This window comes from Rattus norvegicus, chromosome 4 (genome assembly GCF_036323735.1).
Source record: "Rattus norvegicus strain BN/NHsdMcwi chromosome 4, GRCr8, whole genome shotgun sequence".
NCBI lineage: Eukaryota > Metazoa > Chordata > Mammalia > Rodentia > Muridae > Rattus > Rattus norvegicus.
Genome location: NC_086022.1, coordinates 20,857,140 through 20,876,960, shown reverse-complemented (window position 1 = coordinate 20,876,960; position 19,821 = coordinate 20,857,140). Strand labels below are relative to the sequence as shown.

The 19,821-nt window shown below is 38.4% G+C and overlaps 1 protein-coding gene across 13 annotated transcripts in view; it reads left to right on the top strand.

Annotated features, from left to right (window-relative positions):
- Pclo (piccolo (presynaptic cytomatrix protein)) overlaps window positions 1–19,821 on the top strand; it is a 358,568-nt gene that overhangs the window by 128,211 nt on the left and 210,536 nt on the right. For all 13 annotated transcript variants that reach the window (XM_039108295.2, XM_063286636.1, XM_039108291.2 and 10 more), the window contains exon 4: window positions 17,551–18,258. In XM_039108295.2, the coding sequence (XP_038964223.1) occupies window positions 17,551–18,258 (708 nt within the window). The remainder of the gene's footprint in view (window positions 1–17,550; window positions 18,259–19,821) is intronic.

Sequence of the window (19,821 nt, the reverse complement as noted above, 5' to 3'; positions counted from 1 at the left end):
TAAGGCTTCATTGAGAAGTGTTCCATCAATCCAGTGTGGACATGTGTGTGCATGCTTTGTCCCCCTACAGTGTCCTGAGAAAATTTTTCTTGAACTTTTAAAAGCATGGCATAGACTTAGTTAAGTTTGACTAGCTATTGTAACATCACGTCCCTGGATATGTGAACACTACATGCTTGGTCATGAAAATTTTGTCATTCACTCATTGAATACACTTTCCATTTAATAAGCTCAACTTTCTCTCAAGTCAAATAACCTGAATATGACTATCACTGCATAGGTTCCATAGCTTTCTCATTCTTTTCTTTTCCTCTTTTTCTTGCTACTGTGAACTTTCATACATCCTGAGTTTGAGGTCATTAACTGTTACTTCAGGTTCATTTGCCCTGACAGTGATGCCTTTCATTGCTTTTATAAACTTCCTTGAAGTTCTTTGCAGCTCAGCATCATCTGGTCTGTATTGCTTCAATTTCTCTGGTAATTGTCTTTGAGAGTATTGATTCTGATTTAACTTGTAGCTTGAAGCTCCTTGAGCTTCCTTGCTAGATGTTTTATATTCTCCATCTCAGAGTTCATTATTCTCTGGTGATTTTCTGTCACCTTAGTTTGAATATTGCAGCAATGTCGTGGTTTTGTAAAAACCATCAAAATGTTTTACTCCCTTAGGGTTGGTCAGGCTGAAGAGTGATAGGATGATTGACTGGCCCTCAATTATTGCATAACATGTCCCAATCTGGCCTTGAACTTGTTGAGTCCATCAGCACTTTGCTTGGCTTATGGCTTAGTAAAAACGGTGAGGAAGAGGCCATGTTGAAAATTTGCCATCTTTATTACATAGCCAAAGCCCCTCTCCCTATCCGTCTGCTTACCAAGCAGTCTGCCTAACTCCTAGTCTCTCACAACTCTCAACTAATGAGATGGTTAAATGCTGTGGTGGCTAAGGTGAGGTAGAGTTGCTGCAGGCAGCCCCATGGTTGTCAAGGCTCAGATTAAGTTTGAACACAATTCAAACACAGTTTCAAGGATTTTCACATATTTTTGGATACTCCAAATCCCTTGTTGTTGGTGCTAGTGATAAAGACCAAAACACACACAGGACGCACTGGGCCACAGCTATTGTACTGATGCCAGAATAAGTCTAGAAGGTCCAGCTGAGAAAGCTCCAGTGTAGACATAGTTGTTCTGCCTAAGAATGGATGGGAGAGAAAACCGTCTTGATTACCAAAACTGATGATAAGCTATTTGGCTCTTCCCACCTGCTAGAATCTGCGCAGGTTCAGATAGAAGGTGCACTCTTTGGAAGGTGGACTCTTCCAAAGACAGTAGTGATATCACCTGAAACCCAGGTCAGTAGGTATAGGACTAATGCTGTGCTGGTGGTCTAGAGGTTTGCTTTGTAAGCAGGCTATATGGTACCTTTGGGACGGCCTGGTGCTGGGTCTTAACACAGCAGCAAGCTATATCTAAGACAATGGTAAGTTTTGTATTTCATGGTCTGATACTGTTGCTTAAATTTGGAGCTTGTACTGATGCTCAAAGATCTGGGTTTGATCTTCTACCTTTTCCAAATGAGAAGCACCCAAATCTGTGTTATATGGCTTGCAGTTGGAGGTGTGACTGTGGTATTAAAACCAAGCACGCTGATCACTTCTGTGGATCTCTTATCCCTTGTGAAGGTAGTCTTGAGTATGAGTATTACAGTTAGATATGGCTATATAAAGATGGCTGCTGAAGGTTTTATTCAGCTGTCAATTTGATCCACCAATGAACTTTTGTTTTCTAAACCAATACTTTTGATATCATAAAAAATAATATTGGGGGCTGAAGAGATAGTTTGATTCCCAACGACGCAGTCACTGACATGGTGACTCACAGTAGCAAGGGATGTGATGCACTCTCTTGGCCTCTCTTGGGCACCGAGAGATTAAATGTCTATAAATAGAAAAGTATATTTTTATTTAAGATCATGTTTTAAAAAATACTTCCAAAATGCCTTAAATTTGTAAATATCTTTATATATTAACAAGTGACTTTTAAGTCACTTGTCTATATAATTTGATAGCTTGTTAGAGTGAGCATTAATATTATTATAATAATTTTACAGGTAAGAAAATTAATTGTGGATGAGATAGCTATTAAAAACTCCATGCATAATATAGTTGTACTTAAATTTTTATTACTTCATTAAAACTATTTAGCAGGTCATGTATATTACCATGAGGACATAAAAATTTACTGTGAGCCCTTAAGTTGTAACAGTGAAATCAGTAAACGTTCTGAATTCTGTAGATGGTGTCAGTAGCATATTACTTTGTTTAAAAAATGAGCAAATTATTAAGCCTCTGAATTCCTTGATAGCTGTGTATTAAAAAATTATATATAAGTATATATCGATTGTAATAATTTTCAACATATATTTAAAAATAGTATAGAACATATATATTGTTTTCCTTTCAAAAATCAATGATATTTTAATATTAAAATGTCTATTTTAAGTTGATGTTCAGACTAAAAAGAATACTGTTGGATTTTAAAGAAAGCAAAGGACTACCTTACATTTTTAATTTCATTTTTAATTAATAGAGAAAGTAGAAGATTTCCTTATGCATTGTAACTGTACTTAGCTTTGGTTAGTTTCCATCCCAGAAGCTCCTTTCCTCCCATCTCCCAACTTCCTTGCCCCTTCTTGTACCTCCTCTACCTTCAATATCCTTCCCATCTTCATGCCAAATATATTCTAACATCCTCACTAGGTCCATTCTTTAGGCTCATGTTTCCCCTCTAATGTACCTCATTCTAGTTTCTACCATCACATACTTCCACATAAATACACAAATATAGAAACCTAATAGTTCATAAAATATTAATGTATTACATATATACATATAATATATAAGACATGCATATAATATATGTATAATATATACATATATTAAAGAGAATTGAAGTAAAGTTATCCTAATGGAGCAACAGTCTCCCCAATAGATAGCATAGGCTTAAAAAATGGACAGCTCAGGTCCAGGAATGGGTTAACTCTTAGCCATTAAGGTCACACCAAACATTCCGAGCTTGACAGTAAAACTCTACTTCAGAAGACACCACTTACCTGAGTCATAGAAGTCAGGTCATGTAGAAATTAATCAATATCGACCAGAGGTAATATATTGGTACCAATTAGTTTTCTTAGTGGTAGAGAATCTATGTCTACAATGCAACCAGAGGAGAAAGTAATAATCATCAGCTAACCAGATAGAAATCCCGTGAGCTACAACACCAAATAGCCTGTCAAGAGATGCCCTTTGCGGCAATAATTAACACAAATGTCATGGAGTAGTCAATTTTTGACTGGATTTAAGGCCCATAGTCACAATATGTAACCTATAAAACAGGACACTATGTTTGGTGGATATCAAATGTGTTAATTTGGAAGAAGTTGGGGAAGAAGTGTGAATATGATTAGAATACCTTTTATACAATACTCAAAGAATTAAGATATACAAAGGAAAGATGAGTTAAAAGCTAGAAGCTACGATCCACGTCCAAGAGAAAGTGTGCTTGCTGCCTGTATTTCTGAGCCTGGGTTATCTCATAGCACACCATTTTCTAGTTCTGTGTGGTTTCTTATAAATTTCATAATTTCCTTTTCATAGCTTGATAAAATGCCATTATATAGATATACAGCCCTCCCTTTATGCAACTTACCTGTTGATATATATCTAGGCTGATTCTACTCCCTTGCCCATTGAAGAAGGCAAGAATAAACAAGTGTCTCTACTATGGGATGTGGAGACATTAGGGGGGTGCAGCTGGGTTATAGGGCATCTCTAATTATAGTTTGTGAGAAATGCCCACTGTGGTTTTTACAGTGGTCATAGCATTTTGCATTCCCACCAGCAGAGGATAAGAATCCCTTTCCTCACATACTCACCAATGATCCTTGACACTTTTTATGTTTTTGATGGTTGTATGCTGACAGGTGAGATAGACTTTAGAAGTAGTTTTGACTAGCATTTCCCAGGTTGCTAAGTATTTTGAATCCTTATCAAAATATTTATTGTCATTTCTGTTATTTTCTTTTGAGAACCTTCTTTTTGGTTCATCAGTCCACTTAGTGATTGACAGATTTTCATGTTTATACTTAATTTTTGTAATTCTATATGTATTCAAGATAATAACCCAGATAATAATAATCTGAAATATAGCTAGCAAAGATTTTTCTCCCATTCTATGGACTTTCTGGGGTCTTTTCCTACTGACGATTTGTTTTCCTGTGCTGAGGCTTTGAATTTATGCAGTCCCTTATATCCTGGGACTATTTTGTAGTCTATTGTGGTTATTCAGAAAGATATTGCCCATGCCTTGTGCTGAACCATTTTTGTAAATCATGTATAATCCTGTCTGGTTTAAAACAAAGACTCATTCCATTTAGAGTGAGAAAAATACAGGTTGCGAGTCCAACTCCAGAAGAGTTGTCTGAGAGAAGAGTCGTGCTGTTGAGACTCCTGGTTCAGCCCTGTTCCTCTTTCATGAGTATTTCCATACTAGATTGAAGGCATTCCTTTGTAATTGACCTTCCGGCCTAGTCTTTCCCCTGCTGTCTCACTGTACCATCTTGATTGTTAAAGTCTTGGCAAAGTAAACCCTTCTTCTGATACAACTCCATTGTACTTTCTCAGTGTCCTCTACTATTCTTATAAACATTGTTTTAATTTTTCTACTAGACTATGGGGAACATTTACTGAGCAACTCTATCATTAATATCTATGTGAATATAATTCCATATAGTGTCTGGTGAAAATACATGTAATGATAAGTTAACTGCTCCAATTGTGAAGTGTAGTATTTCAACACCTTCTCCGAGAATACAAACTTCTTTAGTTGTGTCTAGGTCTGCCTTGATATGTACAAAGTATAGAAAACAGTTTTATTTCTTCTTTACAACTTACTTTGTTTTGCCATTTCGAAAACTAGAAAAAAAGCAAGATAGGGAAGTGTTTCAAGCACACACACACACACACACACACACACACACACACACACACACACACACACATTGAGCCTGAGTTCAATCTCCAAAGTCTACATTACAAGCCCAATGTGATGGCACGTGGTTGTATTCTCAGGACTAATAATGAAGAGATCAGTGGACCTCAGGGGTTCATTGGGCAGCCAGCTTAACCTAGTTGGAGAGTTTCAGTCCAATGAAATACTCTAGCTCCAATACCAAACTGGACAGTGTCATAAGAAGGAGACCAATGGTAGCTGAGCTTTATTCTTAGCATCAACATGCCTTCAAACTTTCACACATATACACGTGCACACATACACACACATACACACACATACACACACTCTCTCATGGAGGGGAAGAGGGAGAGAAAGGGGGGACATAAGAGGGAGGGGAGGCAAGAGAGAGAGATTTAATCATGGAACTAGAATTCTGAGAGTGTGTTGGGTACTTGCATTATCAAAATAAAGGCGGGGCAATGAATATGCATCATAACTACACATTTAATCACAACGAAAATAGTTTTGCAGACTGCTTGAGAAAACATGAACATAACTATTACAGGGATAAGGTAAGAAGGAAACTATTAACAAAACACTCAGTTCACACACACACACACATGTTTGACACTAAACTCCAGCCAGCCATCTGGAGACTGAGACATGTGAATTTCTGAGTTTGAAGGAAGAAAAATCAAAAGAAAGAAGAAATGGGAAGAAAATAGCTATCAATCCTTTGGAGATCCTCCTTAGCCTCCTGGCAAGCAATATGGCCTTTCCCATCTGTGACATCCACATTTTCCCACACACACTTAGAGTAAAACTGCTGACCCACTGGCTGGTTTTATTAGTGCTCTGCTGGTTTCTTCTGAGTAAAGGGTGGTATTAAGGGTCTGGTATTTACCAAGGAATTGTAGCGATTTCACCTGTAGTTCTGGTTTAAGTAGCATCTTTATCCTTCAAAATCTGACTCGAGAGTTCAGCCTGTATCTCTGCAGCCTGCCTGCTTCTGCCACTGGATGCTTAACAGAATATTGTTCTTTAGTTTAGACATTTCATTCTCTGCATTTGTATAATGAACATAATTACAGAAACTCTTAGGATCGGGTGAGAATTTAATGAGATAAAGGATCTTCACAGGGTCCTTTAACTGAACATATTCTACCCAATCTTCTCTCTCCTGAATCTGTTCCTCCTCTATTTTTAATTTCCCATTTTCCTTGCAAATTGGGACAGGTTTTTTTTTTCCTTTTGTCTTAGCAATGTTTAAATCGACCATTCATTTTTGTTGCTTCGGCCCTGGTCATTTACACAAGCTTACAGCTCTACAAAGCAATGACATTCCTTCAGGGGAAACTCATTCTTTTCAGTGTATGCAGCCAAAGGAAGAAGTTACATACAAATGAAACAACTTTGTTCTAAAAGTTCTATTTTATTTCTGTTTTTTGAGCCCAGCCCAATGATTGTGCTCACGGTACAAATAGCAATGGTGAATTTTTGGCATTCTTTCAAAATGACAACTATCATCATGACACTTTATAACTAACAACATCTACATTTGACTTAGCTGAGCATGGCAGGTAGGGAGAATTCAACTGACCCCCTCTATATAACAGATTTGCCTCTGTGTAAAGAGACACCATGACCAAGGCAACTCTTATAAAGGACACTTAATTGGGGATGGCTTACAGTATAATTGGGGTTGGTTTACTAGCTCAAAGATTCAGTCCCTTAATATCATGGCAGGAAACACAGCAGCGTCCAGGCATACATGGTACTGTCGAAAGAGACAAGGCTTTGGCATCTTGATCTGAAAGCAGTCATGAGAGGACTGTCCTAGGAGGAGGGGCCTCAAAGCCCATTTACAGTGACACACTTCCTCCAACAAAGCCACACCCACTTCAGCAAGGCCACACCTCCTAAGAGTGCTATTCCTGGGGCCAAGCATATTCAAACCACCATTTTCTACTCCCTGGACCTCATAGGTTTGCTCAACCACATGAGTCTATGAGGGATATAACTAGACATGGCATAATACAAAGTACATTTAGTGCTAATTCAAAGTTCCCAAAGTCTTTAGCAGTCTCAGTAATGTTAACCATCCATAGTTCAACATCTCTTCCAAGATTCATGCAATCTCTTAATGGTAATCCCCTAAGAAATCAAAATAAAAAAGCAGATCACATGGGATATGGCATTAATATGCCAAAGCATCATGATGAGGAAATCCTGGACGAAAGCAAGTCAGAAAAGGAGCTGGGCAAACTCCCAACTCTCCATCTCCATGTCTGTGTCAAAGCATTCTTCAGATCTCCAGCTTCTTTCATCGTTGTTGACTTTGTTGACAGTGTGCTGATTCCACTCTCTATTAGCAGCTTTCCTCAGCAGGTATCTCATGGCTCTGGTATTGCTAACATCTTAGTGTATCCAAGGCAACTTTAAGTTTCAGCTTTTTTGTTCCAATGTCAGAGATGCACACATAATCTTCTGGGCTGCTTCAAAGGGCTAGCAGCTTCTCTAGCTCTGTCCGCTTTAGCACTCTAGGCTTTGGATGACTCCACTCCTCTGCTGTTGGTGTTCTTGGTGATCATTCCATAGTACTCGCATCTCCAATTTGCTGTAGTTTTACACAGCAACTGGGCTTTACCAATTGCCTCTTGTAGGCTTTCTGCATGGTGACATGCCTCAACTCCCCTGCATAACCCCTTCATGCCTGGGCCTTCAACTGCAACTCAGGCTGAACCTCACCAATGGCCTTCCCTGGCCCCTCCCAGCACCAAGCCTCAGCTGCTCTCCATGACCCCTTCCTGCTGCCAATACCAGCACCACCTAGGTGACTCTTACACATTGCGAAGTCCAGCTGCAGCACAAGGTACAACCTTGGCTATCTCTGGAACACAACTTCTTTGTTCTGTCAGAAAACACTTCCCAGAAAATTTCACCCCAACAATGCTGGTCTCTTCTTAATCACTGCTCATTTCTTAGCTCCATTTAACCAATTGTCCCAGTAGTCCCTTCTATTCTTGACTCTAAAGCCAGAGCCACTTGACCGAAGCTGCAGAATTTGGCTACTTGCTGGAGCTTGAATATGGCCCACTTGTTCCATTACATTATCACTGGCTTTCTTTTTTCCAACTCCTTCACTGCCTAACATTAGCTGTCTTGAAACTTGCTCTGTAGATTAACCTTGAACTACATGGTTCTGTGCTGTGAAAGCTGGTATTAAAGGCATGTACCATCACTACTCCTGGACTTAAACTTTTCTTTACCTGGAACTTACTCTGTACCAGGCTGATCTTTAACTCAGAGATCTGCTTGCCTCTCTCTCCTGGGATTAAAGGTGTGCATCAGCATGCCTGGACCTAAGCTTTTCATTGTAGGTCTCTTAATCACATTGGAAATCTAAATTAGCCATAACAATCCATCCGTTCTCAATTCCACACATAGCCATATCTCCTTATGTCCATATAAAAACAATAACCAGGTCACAATAACACCTAACATGATATAACCCTCCTTTGTATAACTAGAAATCCAAAAGTTTAGCTTTTTGGGACCTTGCACTGAGATCACCACTTCCCTAATTCCATTTAATATTTTTGAACTCTGGATTTAGTTTCTTTCCACTTCCTGGTATACCTTTACTCTTTGAACCATATATTTTGTATTTCCTTTCTAAGCTTGTTAAGCTTGATCAAAACACTTTTCATGAGACAAAAAATCAAAAAAACAACAAAACAAACAAACAAACAAACAAACAAAAACCCCAACAGTTCAAAGTCTATGCTTTTTGGAAATTTCTTTGTCCAAGTAATTAATATAAATCTCTTCACCTTAGCCTCAGGCCCACCCTTCAGACAAGGACAAAAAGCAGCAACATTCGTCACTAAAACATTATAAGAATCATCTCCAGAGTTCAAATCACCCACACCACCAATGTCTTTGATATTTCTACTAGGATGGCCCATTAAGTCTTACTTAATGCATTCCATGACTTCTTAAATCCAAGTCGCCAAATCCACATTCTTCTAAACAAAAACATGGTCAGACCTATCACAGCAATACCCCATTCCAGGTACCAATTTATGTCTTAGTTAGAATTTCCATTTCAGTGAAAATCACAATAACAAAGGCAACCCCTATAAAGGACAGCATTCAGTTGGAAATAGCCTACAGGTTCAGAGGTTTAGTCCATTATCATCATGGCAACACCAGGCAGACATTGCTGGAGAAGGAGACAAGAGTTCTACCTCTTGATCTGAAAGCAGGCAGAAAACTGTTTTCCAGGTAGTTAGGAAGAGAGTCTCAAAGCCCACCCCAACAGTGACACACTTCCTCCAACAAGGCCACATCTTTTCTCTGACTTCAAGCCACCAAGTATTTCTGCCCAAACCTCTCCTGCAGTAGCCTTGACATTACTATGGACCAGTGAAATACAGTTCATGTATTTCTCAAATGCCCTGTTTATGTGTTTCTCCTCTTCCTCTAAACTTATACAGTGCCTCAAAAGGATTCAGTCATATCTTCACTTTCAAGGAAGTACTTATTGGATCAGTGGCTCAAGGGTATTCATTATAAACATATTATTTATGCCCGATGTACATATTATAGATCATTGAAAAACCTATGTGGTGTTTATTGAAAAGTTGTGGAGGGCAGATGGAGTGCTATGCAACAGGTAGGAAGGAGAAGACCGAGCCCAGGATGAACAGGTTCCAGCCTGATTGGGTGTGAATGCTTAGTACCAGAGAGGCTGGAGAAGAGAAAACCTTCTTTGGGAGTCTTAGGCATAACCTCTTTTAAGTGAAGGCCTTCCCTGCAGCAATCTTTAATGAAGCAGCTCTTTGGGACCATCCTTACTCGTTCATATTACTTCATTTGGTGCTGAATATAAATATATACACTTTATTGGGGTGAACCAGGAATTCTATATCTTTTGGGGGAAGAGGTACCAAGGAAGGGAAGGTCATTGGCTGAAGGCTTAGGGTATTAAAATGCCTCATTAGCATGGGGAAGCAGTCTAGGTGTTATGCTATCTGACTGAGTGCCCATGTTCCTCTCAGTGGGGTGTTGTGATTACATGTTCCAGAGCAGGTACAGAGACAGGCAGGAAGAGGCTCAACTTCTGCCATTCTTGGGACTCTGAGATTACTGGGGTCTAAGATCACTCAAGCTTACCAGTTCTTATGCCTGTCTCATAGCACAGTCCCACATGCCCTACAGATAATGATTACTATACTGTTCAAATAAACAGAAGGAAAGTTGGTGCTGTATGTTAAAAAATAGTATCCATCTTCTAATCCTACATTTTGAGGAGGGCTGTGATGGAATCTCTGAGGCAATCTGGCTACTTAAATTATCCAGATTGGCAAGTGTAATTCATCAAGTGAACAACTGAAGAAAATGCCTCCGACTTCTAGGCACATGCAGAGACATATGCATGTACACCCAGATGCACATGTGGACACACACTTATATATACATTCCATACAATATGATTAGGTGGGCACACACTTATATATACATTCCATACAATATGATTAGGTCACTAGGGTAGAACCTCAGGAATGTGATTGGTCCTCTTATGAAAGATGCTTTAGACATTGCTTGACTTTTCATCTGTAGCCCACCCCAGCCTGAATACAGGAGAAACAGGAAATGTCTTCCTCTGGATTTCTGGACTTCTCCAGGACTAGGAGAAACTTATTTCTAAAACACACTAGCTTACAATGGCATTTTGTCATAGCAGCCTCTGTGAACTAATACTCTATTTAATAGTTTATATCAGTTGTCAAATTGATAGAATCTGAGGTCAAACTGGAGATGTCTCTGGGCTTGTCTGTAAGGCATTTGAGAGATTAGGTTAAATAAAGTGGGTAGACCTACCCTATATGTGGCAGCTCCAATCTCCAAGTAGATGAAAGGATGAAAGTTGAGTAAGCACAAGCACCAATCACTCTGGTTCCAGACTGTGAACACAATACAAACAGCTGCCTCCTCAAGCTCCTAAGGCTATGACTTCCACACCGTGATGGTCTGTATGCTCACACTCTAAGCAAACACAAATCCTCACTCTCATAAGTGGATGTCTTGAAAGGTATTTTGTCACAGCGTGACAAATAAACTGCTGCTGTGCGTGCATATGCGTGTGTGTGTGTGTGTGTTTGTATGTGTGTGTGTTTCTATGTGTGTGTGTGCGTGCGTGCGTGCGTGTGTGTGTGTATGTGTGTGTGTGTGTGTGTGTGTGTGTGTGTGTGTGTTTGCATGCATGTCTGTGTGTCTGTATGTGGTGTTAAAAGAACCTAAACCCATGGTTTTCTTTAGTGAGTTCAGTCAAAATTGTTCCAAGGCCATAATTTACAGATACTTTAATTCAGGCATGAAATTTATGTGCTATGTATATAACTCTTTAAATTACCACTCAGATTATTTTTGCAGTTCAGAAAATTGTATATGTATTATAATAGGAAATAAAACAGAAAGAGATTCTGGTTTAGGTCATGAAAAAATGAACACCAAAATCAACAAAAAGGATGGAATTATATTCTCAGTATATTTTAAATCTCTGATTATAATATACATGCAATATGATTTTTATTTATTATATGATATATGTGATTTTAGTTAGCATGTGGCTATTTATGGAAATATTCTTAATATATTTTGCATATGCAGAAGCATATTTATACATCTAAAGAAAGAAAGAGAGTGACTCTTTTGGGGTGTATAGGGCTGTGTGGCATTGCAGAAGTGATAGACATAGACATAGGCTTATTTTTATTGTTTTACATTATATTCATGCCTATTTTGTCTTAACTTCTTATGGAATTCATTTTGCACACATGAACAAATGAGAAAGAATACATTATCAAATATTATACTTTGTACTTGAGTCATTCTTCTTTTGGTAATCATAAAAAGACCAGAAGTATGAAGAAAATTACATATTCTAACTTAAAAATATGTAGTAATATAATATGTAGCAATAAAAGGACTTCAACCATATATTGTTATTTTTTTAGGAGAGACAGAGTAAGACTAAAAGTCACACAAATAAACTATTTAGCATACATTTGTTTTTGAAACAGTGTTTAATATAGCTCATTCCATTCTTGAATTCATCCTGTAGCACAAACAGATCTAGAATTCTGTTCCTCTTGCTGTCAGTTCTGGAGTGCTGATTTGACAGACTTTCTCCAGCATGCCTAGTTAATTTGCACACTTGTAAATGGTAATCCCATGATCAGATTTCTAACATCTTAATTTTTTATAGTCTAAAAAAGCCTGACTGCTTGGTCTAGAAAGGTGTTCCCAACCCTCAATTCTATTTCTCTTTTCTTTTACAAATACCAAAACACAACATAGTAGCAAGACATTTCTTGGATGCCGTGTTACATTTAAGATCACAGGATCCTAAGATAAATAAATACAGCTACAATAGTATAATTTACTGATGACAGTGCTGCTCCCATACTTTTGGGTCTGTCAGTAAATGAAAGGTGATTTCAATGGCTATAGAGAATGCTCAGTGCTTAAGAACACTTGCTGTACTTCTACACAACCCAAGTTGAAGACTGAGCACCCACATCAAATCGCTTACACCTACTAGTAACTCTGACTCTGAGAATCCAATGTCCTTTTGACCTCTCTGGCCCCCGTAGGCAAATGCACTCACCTGTGCATATGGTGTACACATGAGCGAGCGAGCATGCATACACACACACACACACACACATCACACACACACACACACACACACACTTAAATCCTTTAAAATCTTTTAAGATGTGACTCATAAATACATTACTGTAATTAATTTTGCCTTATAACATTCTAAATATTACACACACCAACAAGCCATTGCAATGTCTACTTCTCGCTTAAGTATTTTATTGTAAAACCAAAAGGGGCACAAGGCACAAAATTATATTTTGATTGCAATTCTCTCCATTTCAAGACAAGGCGATGGCCTCTGGCTCAACACCTCTGTTGAACGAAAGTGGTAAGTGCATTAGTTTCCCAGTCAGTTCAGTTGTTCCCTTTAATAAAAATCAATGTGGAATGCTATTTGCAAGACATCTCAGACGCAAATATGAATGCATGTGTATTGTTTTGTTGACCATCATTTCCAAAGCATTTTTAAGTCCATTGGTACATTTTAAACCTGCTGCAGTCCATATCTGCATGCTTCAAAAAAAGATACTTAGAAAAACAAACCAGCAGCCCTGAATTCTGTGATTTTACTTAATGGTATTGTTGCTATAGTTACAGCTGAAATCTTACATAAAGCAAATTACTGATTGATGGAGGGATGCTGGGTAGCACGGCACAGCTCCTTTGCCGTTTCTTTATTATCGCCTTCATTTCCTGCGCCCTCTTAAAATTAATGGATTCCTACAGTCTTGTTTTGTTTTGAACAAGCTTTGATGATTTAATGTTAGAATAAATGCATTTCACGAACGTGTTCACCTGACAATTGAATATGTTGAATATGGTGTGTTCAGCATAGTTATCTTTGACATACTTCTTATTTGCTAGAATTTTCTCTACTTGGATATACATTTTTGTATTCTAATAACTCAGGATAAAGAAGTAAATGAGAGTGTGGATATCTTCATAATATGAAGGCTTCTGATTTTGATATATTTAATAATAACTGGATAAGATTTTTATTGTTTGTTCCACTGGCGCTAACAAGACTATCCTCAAAATAAAACATTTAAGTCTATGGAATGCATAAAGGCAAATAAACATGTATTGAGAACCTCGAAATCTATGCCTGTATGTTTGCAAATGTCTCCAAAAGCATCTGTACTTGTCAGAGGTGAGATTGATAGTAAAGTCATTATTAGAAATATCTTTAGAAAATATACTGTCTGTGCTAAATATAAATTTCCTGCCATATGCCAACATTGTTACCCCTCAAATTTATGACTTCTTTAAATTAGTTGACATATATCATAATGCCTAAGACTTAGATATGATATATGTACATAATGCTTCAATGTTTAAATAGAACCTATTCAGTTTGGTTAATGCTACTTATATGTATACAATTTCAGAGCTGACCCCTTCATTTTGAATAATCAAATAGGAGGCTCCTCCTTAGAGGGGATTGTTTCTCACACTTCAACAAATAGTGGCCTATAGCTCTTTTTCTATGGGTGGGGTCCTGTAAGGTTCCCCCCTTCCATTTTAGCATGTCTATTGGTATAGTACTTGTTCAAATCTTCTTGAAGTATCGCGGTGAAGCTTCCCTTTTGTTTCTAGGAGACACAATTTTACAGCGGATTCCCTGGTTTTCTTGATTGTAAAACACGATCGATATTATACAATATATTTGAATTTTATTCTTTTCCTTTCCCCAACTCCTTATAAATCCTTCTCAACCTCTCTATCCACCCAATCCCACGTACTTTGTCTCTTTTTAAAACAAGCAAATAATGCAATTTGTACTGACCAACTATTCCTGAAGAAGGGGAGACTGTCTGTCCTACAGTGTGGTTGATAAACCCGGTGTCACTCCACTGAAGAAAACAGAATTTCCTTATCCCAGCGTCTACACATCCCGAACAACTTCTTGGATAAGTGTAGGAACTTATGCCTACGTTCGTTCACCTGTGTTGGGATTTTGTCTGACTTCAGCTTGTGCGGGTCTTGTGAATGTTGATATATTCCGTGTGAATAGATAGATGTATCTGCCATAGTGTGTCCGGAAAAAGTTTCCTTGGAATCATCCACCACTGTGGCTCTCCCTCTTCTGCCCACGTCTCTGAGTCCTGACTTCAGAAGTATAATACAGATACTGTATATAGGGCTGGACATTTAGAAGTTTCATTCTCTGAACATTGCCCATCTGAAGATTTCGGTGTTAACTACTGTAAAAAGAAGCTTCTCTGATGAGAGTTGAGAAGTGCACATATCTATGGGTATCTATTTGCTATGGTGACTTAATAGAAAAGTCATAGTAGACTCTACCCTGAGAGCTCATGACCTTCCTAGCCTCATGTTCTTGGCCTCATTGATACTCAGATAGAGAACCTAATTGTGGAGTGTGACATAAATCGAACCAAAGAGTGATGGTTTCCCTACTGTAGCATGTGCTTCATTCTTGTGCCAGTGTATGTGGCAGGCAGGGAGCTGTTGTAGGTTTCAGGTTTCCGTTGTCCTAGGTTTGTATCTTGCTGTTATCTCATAGAGATGCACAGCCATCTATCTGTGTGGAAGAACAGGCACCACCGCATTTTACCTTTACCCGTGTACCTACTGTAGATTGGGGGAAAGAATTGTTTTATTTGTCATAATGGATTAGATGCATGCACTATACGGTGTTAACCCTCACCTAAATTTTAAAGTTATGAAAATATTGAGTATGCTATCTCCCAAATACCAATGTGCTTCATTTTCTCAAGATATTTCCTTTTAAGAAAAGTCATGTGCTCTGTCATACACTCAGTATATGACAACTAAGTAAGAGTAATTTCTCAAAAAACAATTAGAATTTTATAACAGACAAAACTTCCCAATGGACTGGGAAGTATATTATTGCTAGATTAAAAGTCCCCGGCTTATTTATATTGGGAAATGGCCTGATGAAAATGCCTAGTGCACACCTGCATGGGATTTTTAGAATCCTTGTGACAACACAGCCCTGAGAAGTTGCTATTTTTGTCTGTTTTTTTTATTTGAAATGTCAAGCTCAAAATATGAATAATGAAAATATCTCAGTCAAGTAATGGTTTTTGAAACCACAGTCCAGATCAAGACTGGTGTTCAGTAGGTACTGTTGGTGACTTTGGTGGCCATTCAGCATAGAAGACACTCACTATTGGGCAAGTGATCAAGGTAGTTTCTTTCCCATGTCTTGTGGACCTGGTTGTTATGTAAAACTATAGTTCACACCAGAGATGCTTTCACAAGAACTTAATAGAGATGGACATTAATGTATTGCTAGGGCGTGGTGGCACATATCTCTAATCACAGCACTCAGGAGGCAGACGCAGGTGGATCTCTGAGTCCAAGGTCAACCTAGTCTACATAGAGAATTCCAGGTCAGCCAGAGCTACATTGAAAGAAACAATGAAGGAATCAAGGAAGGAAAGCAAAGGGGAAAAAAGAAAAATTGATAATGAAGAATTATCATCACACACACACACCAAAAGCAAAGGAACCCAAATATATCTTAATGCTTTACATACAGGCTTAATGGAACGTGACAGTTGGTGTTCATCTATGTACTTTAGGTAAGAAATTAAGGATCCGTAACCCTATACAGCTTACAAAAATAGTCAAATATATTAAAGACCATTTTAAAAATCTCTAAAAGAAATAGAAAACAGGGGACGAATTAAAACTTTTCTTTAATAGTATTCTACAGCTGTGAGTGATTTTTCGGTAAGGTATTTAAGCCACGGAGCTGCAGAGGAGAGCCAGTTGAAAAGCAATTTGAAATTGTTATGTGGAGACAATTCAACATAAGAAAACAGGCAGTCTTATTTATAGGATCCTCCCACCTTCTTTCTTGCATAATAAATACACATTAAATGGTAATAATTAGAAAGAAGTGATATGTACAGCCTTTATCTCTTACATTAAGATAGATATGGAGGACAAAAGATACACTTTAAGAAGGATGTCTGCCACTAGCCTAGTGCCTGCCTCCCGGTGAACCGTTTTCATGTGTTCTTTTCCGAGAGTAGTTTTCAGGCCTGAGCTTGCAAAACCGTGAGCTGGCAGATTCTCAAAATGGTGGGTCCTCTTTTCCTCACTCAGGATTCTGCTAAAATCGTCCCCTGGGAAACCATGGCTGGGTGCAGGCCTAAAGTGATCTCTGAAGGCAGATACAACCTATTCTGCTTTGAGCAGCAGCCACACAAGGAAAACATTTCAATCTGAAAAATCAGAATACATTTTGGAAAAACGTGCCGAGCAATTTGAACTCTGACTCCACCCTACTGAACTGATGAATACATGTGATTAGTATTAAAAATGGAATTGCTTTATTAATTAGAAAGAAAACAAGAGAATCACACGCAAGTGACTCTTGAAAACTGTGCAACTCAGTGGAATTTTATTTGGTTAACACAAAGAGAGTTGGTAAACTGAATTCAAGTAAACTTTGTATAATTTTGCACAAAAATCAAGATTGTTGTGAAATACAATTATATTTGAGTAAATTCATGATGGAAATGCTAAGTTTGACGATACGAGGTGAAAAAAATTCTTCTAAGTTGCTTTCCACCACAAACCCCTAAATGAGTACTTCTTTGGGTCCTTCTTACGTCCATTATTTTCTCCCTCTCTCTTTTTCTTATCAGTGGCAAACAACGTGTGATTGGCTACCATTGTGCCCTGCTTATATTTTAAGTAGTTCCTTTATATATTTTTGAATGATGCTTTTTTTTCCTTAGAAGACAATGACTCACCCTCTCCCTATCAACAATCAGCAGAACCACTAGGCATTTTAAATTTTCATCTTGATTTATGCACTAGAAAAGAAAGTCTGCAGTGTTCTTAATCTATTCGCTGATGTTTGTCTTGCAGATTCAAGAGTGGCTTTGTTTAAACTGCCAGACACAGAGAGCAATTTCAGGACAACTTGGAGATATGGGCAAAATGCCACCTGCACCCTCAGGACCCAAAGCATCCCCTATGCCTGCTCCTGCAGAACCTTCATCGCAGAAAACACCCACAGGGACCCAAGTGAAAGGCAAAAAGAAAGAAGCAGAAGGAAAAACGGAAGCTGAAAAACCGGTTCCAGAAAAAGAAACAGCATCAATTGAGAAAACCCCTCCAATGGTCACCACAGATCAAAAACTAGAAGAAAGTGAAGGAAAGAAAAGCAAGGTTTCAGCCCTTCCGGAGAAGAAACCATCTGAAGAAGAAAAGGCAATATCTGCAGATAAAAAGGAAAGGAAGCCACCTGCTGAAGAAAAGCCACCGCTTGAAGAAAAGAAGCCAATCCCCGTAGATAAGAAATTACCCCCAGAAGCAAAACCGTTGTCCTCAGAGGGGGAAGAGAAACATGAAATACTTAAAGCTCACGTACAAATTCCCGAAGAAGAACCCACAGGCAAAGTGGCTGCAAAGACAGGTGAAGAGGAGCAGCAGCCAGACTCCAGGCCTGAAGCTCTGCCAGGCGCCACACCTCTGACATTACCCAAGGCAGGAGAGAAAGAAAGAGCGGTAGCACAGCCACAGGCAGAAGGCAGTTCAAAGGATGGCCAAGGCGAGCGGAGCAAAGAAAAGACAGTAAGTTGTGTTTGCCACCATTGCAATCTCCCATGTGCTGTCCGTTAGGTTTTCATAGTACCTGAGCCGATCAAGGGTAGGGTGGACGTGAAAACCTATAAAATATGAACTGCGTTTCAGAGAACTCTAACCTCTTTTCACATACATTAAGGTATTTTGATACCTTAATCAAGTTCCACAGAGAGAAAATTCTCTAAGCCATACAGAAAAATGAAAGGTTTCCTATAGTTCCATGTTTTTACTACTACTACTACTACTACTACTACTACTACTGCTACTACTACTACTACTACTACTACTATTACTACTACTACTACCATTATTATTATTGTTGTTGTTATTATTATTATTAGACTATAAATTAGTACTTCTCTTTAACTAAGAGTAATGTATCATTAAGCTATTTCCCTTTGTAGGAGAACAGGAGTTTGTTTGCTGTTTTTGTCTTGCTTTGCTTTTCTACTTGATAGACTTCTAAGCTGTGGACAGCACAAAATTATTGGTTAAAAAGAAAGAAGTGTGGTCAAAATCCAGAATGAAAGTAATTTCACATCTTCACAGTTAATTCTAGTTTTACTCATTATTTAATGTCATACACTGAATATGGGAGGATCACTTAGAATCTGCATATAGTCTAGAGTAATACATACTTTTCATTTAGTGAGGAGTTTCAAGAATACTCTGTCTTGAGTAATATTTGAATAAGGAATTCTGCCATTTTTAACAGAACTCTAATATTACTTAAAATCTAGTTATATCACCTTCCCACTTTCTTTTTCCACTCTCCTATATCTACTCCCCCTAATCCTTCTCAGCTCCCCTTAAAACTCTTCCTCTCTCTCAAACTGATGGACTCTTTGAATTTGATTTTTATTGTTGGTGTGTGTGTGTGTGTGTGTGTGTGTGTGTGCGCGCGCGCGCGCGCTCGTGCGTGTATGTGTATAAGAATCTAAGCTGCTTAGAAATCTACAAAGTATCTTTTATCCAATTAAACAACTTTAATTCACAAGACACATCGATCATTTTTCTCTCTACCTTTGTCCTCCATACCATGTTGATCATAAGGACATCCTTCTTCTTACTGCTGAGTAAGAACTAATTATAAGAACTTAAATAATATTAATATTATCAATCTATTTCCAAAATCAAGACTAAATCTTTCTGCCTACATTTAAATGACAACATAAAAATATCAGGCCCAAGATATATTGAGTGCATATCTACACTCAACTGAGGTGGGTAGGCTTGCCTAAATAGTTTAGCTTGGATTTCCTCACTATGGTATCTGGCTGCTATATAAGAGTGAGAAGTCACAACCCCAAGCACCGCCATGCTATTCTTAGACATAGATTGTCTTCTCTCCTCTGTTCTGCTTTTTTTCCTGTGTGCCTGTGCAGACCCTTCACTGTGGCCCATCACAGAAGCCCCACCAGAGTTGCCGTTCTTCTGGTACCCTTTTCTCACCCCATGACTAGCAGTCCACATCTCCTGCTGTGGAACTCTCTATATTGATTGGTGTCTACAATGCCATTTTAAAATCCAAGTACTATCCCTCAGTTGCAT